The sequence below is a fragment of the Saccopteryx leptura genome, chromosome 13, assembly GCF_036850995.1.
Source record: "Saccopteryx leptura isolate mSacLep1 chromosome 13, mSacLep1_pri_phased_curated, whole genome shotgun sequence".
NCBI lineage: Eukaryota > Metazoa > Chordata > Mammalia > Chiroptera > Emballonuridae > Saccopteryx > Saccopteryx leptura.
In genome coordinates this window covers 35,708,546-35,721,729 of record NC_089515.1, presented here as the reverse complement: position 1 = coordinate 35,721,729, position 13,184 = coordinate 35,708,546, and the positions used below count along the sequence as shown (strand labels likewise).

Below are 13,184 nucleotides of genomic sequence, written 5' to 3'. Positions count from 1 at the left end.
GACTTTTAGATCCAGCTTTTTTTTTCAGTTATTAATGGATATTTTATAAATGACTATGCCATACGTTTTATATTATGGCGCTGAAGATTTCACCAACCTAATATTCTTTTATTAGCTCTTTAATGAGGAATCCAGATTGTGTGTCTACTATGAGATCAACTACTGAAAAAACGTAAGTTTCTGTACAGGCATCAATAAAGCCTGAAAGGAAGCAGGGAAAGGGCTGCCGTGTTATGATGATAGATTGTGGGTATTTTTTTATTTTATTTTTTTTAGCAAGAGAGGAGGGAAGAGATATGAGAAGCATTGACTCATAGTTGCAGCACCTTAGTTGTTCATTGATTGCTTTCTCATATGTGCCTTGACTAGGGGGTTCCAGCCTCACCAGTGACCCCTTGCTCAAGCCAGTGACCTTGGGCTTCAAGCCAGCAACCTTGGGCTCAAGCCAGTGACCATGGGGTCAGGTGTATTATCCCACGCTCAAGCCGGTGACCCCGCACTCAAGCTGGTGAGCCTGTGCTCAAGCCAAGGACCTCAAGGTTTTGAACCTGGGTCATCAGCATCCCAGGCCAGTGCTCTATCCACAGCACCACCGCCTGGTCAGGCTAATGTGGGTAGTTTTTAAAAAACATTTTATAAATAGTTTATTCATTTTTTAATAAATAGCATCTATTAAAAATTGGCACCTAATTTCCATTTCATGTATGATAAAAATATATCCTAAAAATGTTTAACTGCTTTTTATTCAATTCTTTCTCATATGTATTTGTATACAGTGTTTTCAAGAAGATTGTGCAGGAAAGTGAAGAGAAGTATATAGTAGATAAGTTTCTTAATTTAAAGACATCTGTGAATATAGGACAAAAAGTACAGAAAGTAATTAAAATACTCCTCAGTGGAGCCTTCAATATGGTGTTAGTAACTGCAATAATTTTCCATGACCATGTTAATGAATACAGCTTCCCTCAGAGGTGATCCATGAATCAAAGCACCAGAATTATCCAATAACAACAATAAGAAATCTTTCCAACAGTCTGTGAAAGTCACACTTGAGGGTTTTGTTGAAAATAGAGCAGAGGCAAGCATAACCTAGAACCAGTAGCTATACTATCTTTTTTCCTCTGCTTAAGCCACTCACATATGCTCTATTAAATAAGACCAGGTATTCAAACTGTGCAAACACACTACTTTGTATCTTCATACACTATTTAATTATAGGTTTATAAAATCATAAAAAAGTTTGATTGTAAAGTAATAAATAAGTTATAGATAGCATATCACAATTAAAAGTCCAAGACAAAGTATCAATAAAGACAATTCTCAACAAAAATTGGGGTTTGAAAATACAGAGACTGGAATAAAAGGTCTACTGTCCTAATTAAAGCAGATCTGAGTTACAACTTCATGACCTATGACATTGTATTTCGTCATTAAGATTAGTCTCTGAAAGGTGGTAAGCCCTTTCTCTTGGATTTACCTCGTAGTCCCTGGAGTTCTTAAATCAGAAATCTCCCAATTATAATTTTCAGCATCCATAATTTTTATTAGTAATTGCAAATCTATGCTCATCTGAAGTTGTATAAAAATTTGTTTTTAATGGGATGGAAAACTTACTATGTATGTAAGTATTACGATTTTAACCATGCTGTTATCTTTTAATAATTTGAAATAAATTAAAACTTTTTTCATAAAACCTGAAAAAATTTTAAACATTTAGTTAATTTTTCTATTTGTAAGTCTTTGCTCCTTGATACCATGAGTTGTAACCCAATTCAGGAGAATGTTTCTTCCAGTGCTCTCAACTTCTTGGGAAAAAAGGGCGTTGTGACTGAAATAGCAAACCCACTTATCTGCTTGCAGTCTGTGATTTTAAATGTAAAATATGTATCCTGAAACAGCATATTTTTAAGAAAATAAATTGAAAATGAGAAATGCTACAACTTTATAAATAGTGCTGCAGACAGCAGGGAATTATGATGAGAACTATGCCTTAGCTTGCTGCGTAAGAACAGTCACCTGGGTGTTTTCCCCCCATGTGAACTTTTCCAAAGAAAGGTAGGTGGCAGAAATCAGTAACAAGCATTTTGTGTTCTAGAAAATACATCTCAAATATTACCTTTATTTCAGAATCTGAAAGTTTCTCTGCTCTTTCTCACATGTAAGTGCGCTATAACAGATCTGATTAACTGTTTTAGGTAATACCTTTTGGTTAAAAACATAACTTTTTTTTTTATAGGAGCTGGCCCGTGGATTAAGTGAACTCTTGTCATATGAAGGCAATGTTGAAGAAGATTTCTATTCAACATTCCAGGTACTGTTAAGGGCAGATAGCTTTCTGTTAACCATGTATTTCATGTATGAAAAAATGCCATTTGTTATGAAACACTCATTATTTGAAAAGATGAACAGGATTAATCAACACATACCATCCCTATCTTAAAGGATCTGAACCTGATAAATCAGACAATGAAGGTAGATACACATAAATGAGCAACAATGAAAGTACTTAAAGAAATTCACCAAGGGTGAGGGTATTTCTCTGCTCCTTTCAAAGGCAAGTAGCACATTCCCTTAACTCGGTTACTTTCTCAGAGCTTTTCAACTTTTAAAAATAGCCTCGCCGGACCTGTGGTGGCGCAGTGGATAAAGCGTCAACCTGGAAATGCTGAGGTCGCCGGTTCAAAACCCTGGGCTTGCCTGGTCAAGGCACATATGGGAGTTGATGCTTCCAGCTCCTCCCCCCTGTCTCTCTCTCCTCTCTCTCTCCTCTCTAAAATGAATAAATAAAATAAAATAAATAAATAAAAATATATTAAAAAAAAAAAAAAGCCTGACCTGTGGTGGCGCAGTGGATAAAGCGTCGACTTGGAATGCTGAGGTTGCCGGTTCAAATCCCTAGGCTTGCCTGGTCAAGGCACATATGGGAGTTGATGCTTCCTGCTCCTCCCCACTTTCTCTCTCTCTCTCTCTTTCTCCTCTCTAAAAATGAATAAATAAATTTAAAAAAATAGCTAGTATTTAAAAAAAAATAGCCTCTCCTGTAGCTTCAGTACAAGCAGTTAGCAGAAACTAGTAGATCAGACCCAAACCCTCTCATTTCCGCTCCCCTAACAGTAATTGGGAGATGGGAATTAGAGCAATCCACATAGCTCCAAAGACCTAAATGGCTTCATGAGTCTTGTGAACATCAGTAGGGTGTTTAACTGTATTCAACAGGAGGGTTAAGTTAAAGACTTATTTTTTTACCTCACAATATTTTTATGATATCTCATTCTTCTGATACAAATATTAGAAGAAGCTTAGTATTTCTGTGATTTGTGTATTTAGGGGAAAACTGCTTTTTAAACTTTACAAACATGTTCTCTGAAACCTGTTATATATCAACCATACTAATAAATATCTTGTGTTGGAATCTCCCATCAGGTTTTTCAAGAAGAATTTGGAATAATTAAGTCCTATAATTTAAAGCCAGGTGGTGAAAAAATTCCAGTTACCAATCAAAATAGGAAAGGTACGTTAGATACTATTTCTTAATTAAAATGCTTTGGTGTTTACCATTTACTTTTACTATATAACAGGTGGAAAATTGCTTTTCAGAATATGTGCAACTTTATATTGACTTTCTTCTCAACAAATCCATCTATAAGCAATTCGCTGCATTTTATTATGGATTTCATAGTGTATGTGCTTCAAATGCCCTTATGGTGAGTTTAAACCTTTAAATTATACTTTCAATTAGGTTTTGTAATATGATAATAACTAAAAACAAGTCCTTAAATATTTTAGTAGATAAGCTTTTAAAATAGAAAATGGTAGAGCTAAAAATAAAAAGTTCTCCCATTTCAGCCTTAACTCTTTAAAAGGAAAAAGACCAGTCAACTCCATTTTTCTCCCTTGTGCTATGTCATATACTATCTGTTTTAAGCCTTTAAAAACTTTCTCCAAGCAGAGTGGATAAAGAAATCCCATTGGCTCAAGGTCTTAATACTGAGAGACAAAGCACAGAAAACAATTAGCATATAAGCTTCTGGGCAAAAGCCACCTGTTATTGGCTAAGGAACTTATTTATAACTCTGTAAGTCTGAGCTGCCTTTTACCCATAGGAAGTAGTTTGTCTCTAGAGTCATGTTGGACGCTGTTTGGTTTGACTTATGCGAGCCATGTGAGTATGTGTCAGCTGCTGTCTAGACACCATGCTGAGAATATAAAAGTACAGTTTTCTGAAGAACTGGTGCTCTTCACCCCCGCTATCCAAAGCATACTCTATCACAGCATCGTTATTTCCCCTCAGTTTTATTATGAAGGTTTGGAGTTAGGCCTTTCATTTGAATTGTTTTTCATAGGAGAGAGCATTCTTTAGAGTAACCTGTCACAAAAGTACCTTTGAAAACAGAGCACTTCATTGAGCTCTAACTGTGACACACTGGTAGCAAAATATCTCACCATGGTAGAAAAAATATAAGTGGAGATTTTTCTTTTAAAACATGGCTTGCCTAACCAGGCGGTGGTGCAGTGGATAGAGCATCGGACTGGGACGTGGAAGACTCAGGTTCGAAACCCCGAGGTCGCCAGCTTGAGTGCAGGTTCATCTGGCTTGAGCGGGGGCTCACCAGTTTGAGCTTGGGGTTACTAGCTTGAGTGTGGGATCACAGACATGATCCCATAGTTGCTGGCTTGAGCCCAGGGTTGCTGGCTTGAAGCCCAGGCTCACTGGCTTAAGCAAAGGGTCACTCTCTCTGCTGTAGCCAGCCCCCCCCCCCCCCCAGTCAAGGCACATATGAGAAAGCGATCAGTGAACAACTAAGGAGACTGAGGAGCCGCAATGAAGAATTGATGCTTCTCATCTCTCTTCCTTCCTGCCTGTCTGTCCCTATCTATCCCTCTTTCTCTGTTTCTGTCACAAAAATAAATAAATAAATAAATATTTTTTAAATGGCTTGATTTATGGTAAGAGAAGTCATGATTTTTATAGTTGGATTCAATGAAAATAGTTCCAATTTCAGTTTAAATGATGACTTTTATCATTTTCATTAAATGATTATTGGCAGCTGCTTCGTCCAGAAGAGGTTGAAATCCTGGTGTGTGGAAGTCCTGAACTGGATATGCACGCTCTGCAGAGAAGCACTCAGTATGATGGCTATGCAAAAACTGACGTGACTATCAGGTGAGACTTGATACTTCTGACAGTGCGGTTGCAGAAGAGGGAATGAGAGAGAAGGTGGTTCGTTTATTTGTGTAACTTACAACCTTGGAATCAAGTAAATCAACTGAAATCCTGTAGAGTTCCACACTGCCTTATTTTATTTCTAAAAAGTAATGTGAGAAATTAAATATGAAATAACTTAGCAAAGCAATCCCCTTGGGAGAGAGTGATATACAGTATAGAACTTTCTACAAAAGTATAGAGATTTTACTTTTTAAAAAATGCTTTTGTTCTAGAACTTCAGGCATGGTACACAGATATCATTTTAATAGCACTGTGTTGAAAAATGAGAAAAATTATATAGGAGAAAAAGGGCTGCTGTACTTTCCACTGTTGGGCTGTCAGGACATTTTATGTAAATTTCCTTCTGTGTTCTCTAGATACTTTTTATAATTTTATAAAAATGTATTTTTATAATAATGTTAGTCAAAAATATAATTCATATAAAGAAGCTTGCATTCCTTAATTTTAGAGGTACATACATGTATGCTAAGGAAAGTTTTTTCCTTAGAGCTTACTTTATATTACTTTATTCCAGCGATTTCCAACTTTTTGCATCTCATGGCACACGTAAACTGATTACTAAAATTCTGCAACACACCAAAAAATATTTTTTGCCAATCTAACAAAGAAGTAGGTATAATATTGATTCATTCACACCATATGGCTGCCATTGTGTTGGCTGTTACATTTTTTTATTTGATAGTCTAAGGGAAAAGAGGTCAGTGCCCCTGACTAGTCAGGTATTGCATGTTTTAAAAATTCTTGCAGCATACCAGTTGAAAATCACTGCTTTATTTTGATCTGCAGGATTTTTGTCAGGACATTTTATGTAAATTTCCTTCTGTGTTCTCTAGATACTTTTGGGATGTTGTGCTTGGATTTCCTCTTGATCTTCAAAAGAAGTTGCTACATTTTACTACAGGAAGTGACAGAGTCCCTGTAGGAGGAATGGCTGATTTGAACTTTAAAATCTCAAAGAATGAAACTTCTACTAATTGGTAAATTTTTAGATTATAATTGTTTTTAATCAATAAGTTTGACGAATATATTTCATTCTGAAGTCATCTTCATAGAAAAATCTCAGGAGTAAACATGGCCTTGATATGAGAAAGGCTGGCTTAAGGTCCTCTATTAATTTTTCAGACATACAAATACTAACTGAAAATTCCTTTCCATTAACTTTTTGTTTGCTAAACCTGCTTTGTAGTCTCTTTTAGAGCTAGCTTGCTTTTTAGTAGTATATTATCTAACCTTCATTTTTATTTAAAGGTGGTTTTTATTAAAAATACAAAGGTGGAGGTTTTGGCTGTCATAATTAGTACTAGATGTCCTCTAGTACAAGAAATGCGTCTAGTATTAAACCTTTTTTTTTTAATCTAGTGCTCTTTGCATATAAAAGTGATGATGATAATAATGGCTTTAAATTATTTTTCTAATAATGTTGATAGATTAATGCTGATCTACTTACTTCTTTTCCTGAACTTGTAATTTCTCAAGCTGATTTGAGAAGACATTACTTTGATTATAATAATTTTCTCTGCTGCCAATATATTCCGAGTTGTCAATTCTTCTTTTCATTTTTGAACTGGAATTTGTCCTGTCCTTTCCCACTGCTACCACTGACAGCCATTCTGATGGTGTGGAGTTCACAGAGACTGAAGGAAAAGGGCTAAGAAACCTGTAGAAATCTTGAAGAAAGATAACAGTGTTACCAGGTAGAGGGTTGGGGGAGCTGATCTAAAGGATTCAGAGGATGAGTGTTGCATGTGCATTGAGGGCAGCAACATTAAGTGTGGGTAGCAAGTATCTCAGAAATATATTCTTTTTTATAGTCAAGACTGAAATAATAGTAACAGTCATACTATCTACTATTCTATTAGGTGTTTTATATAGATTGCTTTTAAATTTTTTAAACAACCCAATTGATGAGTTTACCGCAGTGATTTTCAACCACCAGTCTGGACCTATAATCTTCAAACAGCATCAGGGTGGTCACCTCTTTCGCAGACCAGCCCTGGTCCACAGACTGGCGGTTGAAAAACACTGGTTTACACTGTCATGGTGATGAGGAGACTGAGATTTAGAGACATGGAACCACTTGAACAAGGTCCCACAGCTAGTAAGTGAGGGAGGCAGTATTCAAATTCAGATTGCTCTGAATCCAAAAATAATGTCACCAGAATGAAAGTTTCATGAGAGCAGAGACATTGACTGTCTAGATTGTCTGTAAACCTGGCCCCCTGTCTGGAAATGTGCTGATGCATAGTAGGTACTTCATAAGTATTTGTTCAACAGAGGAAAAATTGAGTCATCGCTTGGAAAAGTGAAAGAGATTTGAATGTGTGTGTCCTGGCGTTTTGAAAATTGCTTAGCAGTAATTCTCTGTATGTTTAAGGGTTTAGTATCTTTTTAAAATTTTTCCTTAGGTTGCCTGTGGCTCATACCTGCTTCAATCAACTTTGCCTTCCCCCCTACAAGAGCAAAAAGGACCTGAAACAGAAATTGATCATTGGGATTTCAAATTCCGAAGGTTTTGGACTTGAGTAACCTAAGACTTGAAACATATTTTATATGTAGCATTCACTTCCCTCTTATTGTGCCTTTAACCTTTTCATGTTTTTGTCTCAAAACACCTTGACAAAGCTCACCAACTTTAAAATACTGATTTAAAAAAAAAACCCAGATATGAAGTATGTTAGTAGAGGCATGGTTTTCTATAAACACAGACACTGCCTGAGTGGAGAAAAGCCCAGATGGCAGAGACAGGTGTGGGTTCAGTCCTTTTTTATAGCACTTTATCATTCTCCATGAATAGTGTGTCACAGGTGTTCCACTGGGGAGGCAATGTGCAGTAAAGAAAGCATCAATGACATAGGGGAACCCAGTGACAGATTGTGTGCTGCTAGGATACAATAGCAACACAGATAGCTACATTATCATTAATTACATCATCATTAATGTAAGGCATGTAGCCATTTTTTCATATAGGGGTAAACAACAGTATAATTGCAAATGCAATTTACAGGGTTTTTTGATATACTGGTTTTGGTCCAATAAGATTCTTTTCAACTGTTGCTGAAAAGCATGTAAATACCTAAATAACAGCGTGAGAATAATGGGATTTTGATAGTGCCATTTATTGCTAAAGATTTATTTTTACAAAGTAAATTCAGGGTTTTAGACGTGTATACAGATTTTACAAATAAATAATGATGATTGTATAAGAGTGTAACTATGTATTTTCAGACTAATTGGATTCAGGTTATATTCTTTTAAGTATTGTTAGTCTGCATGCACATTGGCAGTAGTTACTTTGAGTACTCTGTAATATTTGTATACTGACCATTTCTTTTTAAGGGTCGGCTATTAGAAAGGAAATCAGATAACTAATCCTTGGTAAATTAAGTCAATTACAAGCACAAAAGAAAAGAACTGTTTTTATATATACTTTGATTGATGTACAAGGCTTATCAGAACTGTTTTTATATACACTTTGATGTACAAGGCTTATTTCTAATATTTTTGATCACCAGTTGTATTGAAACACTAATTTTTAGAAAAGGTTAGGATAAGTTATTTGACAAAAGTGAATACAGTAATAACATTTATGTCAAAATGACATACTTGGTGTTGAAAAATCAAGTTCAACATTTCAATCAAAATGTTTGTTTTTCACTGGATTCTGAATATAGTAAATTGAAAAGTACTCTTTAGAGTTTCTAATAAAATAGCATGTAAAAAGAAACTGTATTTCAAGTCAGACAGACAGTAAATGGTTTTCTTTTTAATTACAGCAAATGAAGCAGTTTTATTAGCATGCTACAAATATTTCCTAATCAAGACTTCTCTATTATTCTTTGATAGTTTTCCTTCAGAAAACTCTGAAGATATATTTGCAATAATAATGAAGCCAGCATTTAGTACCAGCATATGGTTCACATGCAAATAATACTTTCCCACAATTCTTTCTGAGCTACCTTGTTTTCTTACTGCTGAGTCCTGCACCCAACCAGCAGAATTCTTTCAGGGTGGAGCGACCAATCAGCTTGTTTTCCTGCAGTTCTGAAGCCAGCCCACAAAGCGTTAAGGAAAAGGAGTTGCTACTTGGTTTACTATTCTATTTGTAACAGCAGTGACTCTGCTTTTTCATTTGGATATCCTATTTTAAGTATTTTCTTAAAAACCTTGGAAAGCCTAAGAAAGATAAAGGCATGTTGATTTTGTTCTGTTTGTGCTGTTTTTAATCCGTATGCAAATAAAACTGCTTCTTTTACAACGCTTGAACTAGAAAGTAAGATGTTTAATGTAAGTTACTTCTAACTAATAAGCACAGAAGAATCATATATAAGAAACCAGATTTAAGTGTTTTAAATAAAATGTAAACAATGTTTTTATTTGGTAGAGATGGAAAATTATATTGGCTTGGTGTGCATGTTTAATGATGTGCTTGTATATTGATAGCTATGTCACTTTTAAATAAGAAGTACACAAGCAAGCCAGATTTTTAAATGACAAAGTCCATAAATAACTGGAAATTTTTTTTGTCTGTTGTTAAGTTGAAATTTATAACCATTTATCACTTAATTGCACATTGCCTTTATTTATTGTTTTTTGGTTTACAGTGTAATAATACCTCATTTTTTAAAAAATGAAAACCACTACTGTTATATTTCGTTACTTTAAACAGCTAAAATTCATGTAGTTGCTTTTTTATATACTGTTAATGAATTCCTGATTTTTGTATCTTCCACAGTAACTTAAAGCATTGCAAATATTTATCAGTATTTACAAAATGTCCTGTCCTTTTTTAATCTTTGCTTAGTCATATTTTTGTCTGTATGATCAGAAGTTTTTAACAGTCCGTTTTTTGTATAAATCTGTCTTGTATTAAGTTGTTAACTTCTGGATAAAATTTTTCAAATATTAAAGTTATACAATCAGTCAGGTTTCAGTTATTAGGCAACTTCTTAAAACCTTAAGTTAAAAATAGAAGGGCACACTATTCTCTTCGTTATACTGTCTCTTAAATCTGGTGATTAGGGCAAGTACTAATACATCTAGCTTCAAAAATGTATGTTGTTGACACCAGATATATCCTGTGTCTGGATGGTCACCAGAAATGAGTTAAGTATGACATTTCATTGGCTGTAGATAGACAACTTCAAATCTTAAGTATTTCTCCCCAAAATTATTAGTTTGGTCTTTTTTTACTCACCCACATTTCCTGTGTTTAAGGAGAAAAAAAGAGGAGATTAAGAGAATGTAGGAGAAAATATCATTAATGGAGAAGACAGGCAGCTGGATGAAAGACAGACTAGGGTGGATTTTCACAGGGGAGGGCACAGGATCAAGTCACCCAGTGGCCACACAGGGCAGTGGTGAAGAGTTCTGCTTTGGAGCAGACTGAGTGGGTTGGGTTTCCTGTTTCCTTGGCGCAGTTACTTAATCTCCCTGGGCCTCAGTTATCAAATGGAAATAAAAACCTACCTATTTCATAGAGAGGGTTGTAGGAAGGATTAAATGCACATGTGAGAAGTACTTACATAGTAAAACAATACAGTGTGATGCAAGAGGAATTGGTGCGAATGTGAGACCAGCTATGGTCCCTGCCTCTGACGCCTCTGGAGGTCTGAGCAGCAGACACTGGGTGCAGCTCAGAGAACAGCGCAAACTGCATGTGAAGCATTAAAACTGTGTTAGAATATTTCTTACTTGAAACAGTGCTCAGCTTCCAAAATTCCTTCAGCCAACCGATTGAAGTAGCCTTCAACGAAAGTAGACACGCCGGCTACTTCACATGCTCTCTCTGAAGAGAGAGAAAGAAAGGAGAAACATACAGAAACAGAAACTCCTGTTCAGCACCTCGGCCGTCCACACCGGGTGACATGACTGGCCCGGGCTACCTTGTCCATCCAAGTTTTCTTTTTTCCCTGCTTTTGTTTTGCTGCTGTCATTTTGAAGTATTTCAGTTTGAAAAGATTAGCTCTGGGGGGAAGGGGTTCCCAAGGTTTTCGTTGCCAGGTTAGTCTTTTTGACCCACATGTAATTAGTTTTCCTCGCCCCGATTAAGTCCCGGTCCCTTCAGCTTCCCTCGGAGCAGCCCGAACTGGAGTGCCGAGTGGCACGCTCGGCTCGGACAGCATGTGTCAGGGCATCGTGGCTTCCACACACCTGACCCTGTGACTTCTAAAAATAGTTGAGTCTTTTCTACCTATTCAGTACTCTTAAAGACAGGAATGAATAAAATGGATTTAGGATTTTAAAAAAAAAAGCTTTCTTTAATAGTAGTTAAATGGCCTCTTCTTGCATTTCAGCACAGCCTTGCAAGCATGCTCTTGATTCTTTCCTATCCAGTGTCTAAAACTTTTGAGTACATTGTTCTCTGTAGATTTGCACCAGTGTTTTATTAAATTGTTAAAATTTGCTTATTCAGTGCCTATTATATTTAAACTGGAGGCTGATCATAGCTCCGTATATCATTTGCTTACTATTTACAAACGTGAGCAGGTATGAGTCTGAACACTTAACCTTCTGAAGCACTAAAATGTGTACCATTGCATGAAAATATCCCTAGGATTTTCATGACTATTACACAACTCAATGTTTTCATGCCATTTAGATACTACATCTCTGAATGCATAGGTACACACACAGTCGGAGCATTAGTCACCACTGAGTTAAGCTGCTGGGTCTTTCTGCACCTGACTTGACTTTTCTATGTGCACACAAACAAGCGAACTACAACAGGAAAAACACAGATTTATTGCAGTAGGTTTCTTGAGCACAGTCTTGTGCTGCATTGCCACTTGTGTCCCGGCGCTACCTCTCCGTATAAGACTCCGCACGCCTTCCTTGTCTGGTGCTGTCATTGGCAATCTTCCTCTCCTGATGCATGGCTTGTCAACACTGATCTTACTTTGACTTGTCCTTCCTTAACCCCATGTCAGTAAGCTGCTTCTTGATGTTCCTTCTCAGATGTGACCCGTCTTTCTACTCCATCCCTGCAGCCTCCTCTTTGGTTCGGTCACTCAGCCCTGCATGACTGACTGGCCTCCTTGACCGCACGTACTCTTACCCCATTCTTTCTAAGGGCCCTACAGATAATCTTTGTAAAATTCTGTTCTTATCATGTGCCCTGCTCTCCAGTTGTCTTAAGATCTATCTGGTGCTTATCTGATCACCTTCCAACTCCAAAGCCTAGCATTTGTGCCACATTTTTTTATTTTTGCCATTGGGTTTTTTTAATTCTTATTGAATTTATTGGGGTGACACTGGTTAATAAAATTACTGTATACAGGTTCCAGGTGTACAATTCTATAATACATCATCTGTGTATTGTATTGTGTGTTCACCCCCCCAAGTCAAGTCTCCCTCCATCACCATCTATCCTCCTCTCCTCTCCTCCCACATCCCCTTCCCTCCTGCAGTCCCCGCACTGTTCTCTTTGTCCATAAGGGTTTTTTCTATGCTTAATCCCTTCTTTTTCACCCGCCCCTCAGCCCCCATCTCCTCTGACAGCTGTCAGTCTGCTCTCTGAACCTGGGAGTCTGTTTCCATTTCGTTAGTTTATTTTGCCCATTAGATTTCACATAGGAATGAAATCATACAGTACTTACCCCAGCATCACACTCTGCGGGTCCATCCATGCTGTCACAAAAGATAATATTTCCTTTTTCATGGCTGAGTACTATTCCATTATTTTACATATTCCCTAATACCGATTTCCAAAAGGTCTCCTGAACACCTGTGCTCATCCCGCTCCCTGCTCAGCCTAGTGCTCCTGAGGAGCTCTTCCTGCTCCTCTGCGCCCAACCCCCTCCTCCCTCCACTCTGTCCCAGTCCAGCTCGGGTCCTCTGCCCCCACAACCTCCCTGGAGCAGAATTCTCTTCCCCCAGCCAAACCTAGCCCTGAACCACCCGAAACAGAAAAGCTGCCTTTTTCACACACATCCACCTATCTTCTTTCCTCAGGGAGACT

At 37.1% G+C, this 13,184-nt stretch overlaps 1 protein-coding gene across 1 annotated transcript in view; it reads left to right on the top strand.

Moving 5' to 3' along the window:
- HECTD2 (HECT domain E3 ubiquitin protein ligase 2) overlaps window positions 1-10,014 on the top strand; it is an 81,282-nt gene extending 71,268 nt beyond the window's left edge. The window contains exons 16-21 of the mRNA XM_066355265.1: window positions 2,237-2,311; window positions 3,424-3,511; window positions 3,598-3,704; window positions 5,049-5,164; window positions 6,061-6,204; window positions 7,633-10,014. Coding sequence (XP_066211362.1) covers window positions 2,237-2,311; window positions 3,424-3,511; window positions 3,598-3,704; window positions 5,049-5,164; window positions 6,061-6,204; window positions 7,633-7,753 — 651 coding nt within the window. The 3' untranslated portion in view covers window positions 7,754-10,014. The remainder of the gene's footprint in view (window positions 1-2,236; window positions 2,312-3,423; window positions 3,512-3,597; window positions 3,705-5,048; window positions 5,165-6,060; window positions 6,205-7,632) is intronic.
- The last annotated feature ends 3,170 nt before the right edge of the window (window positions 10,015-13,184 follow it).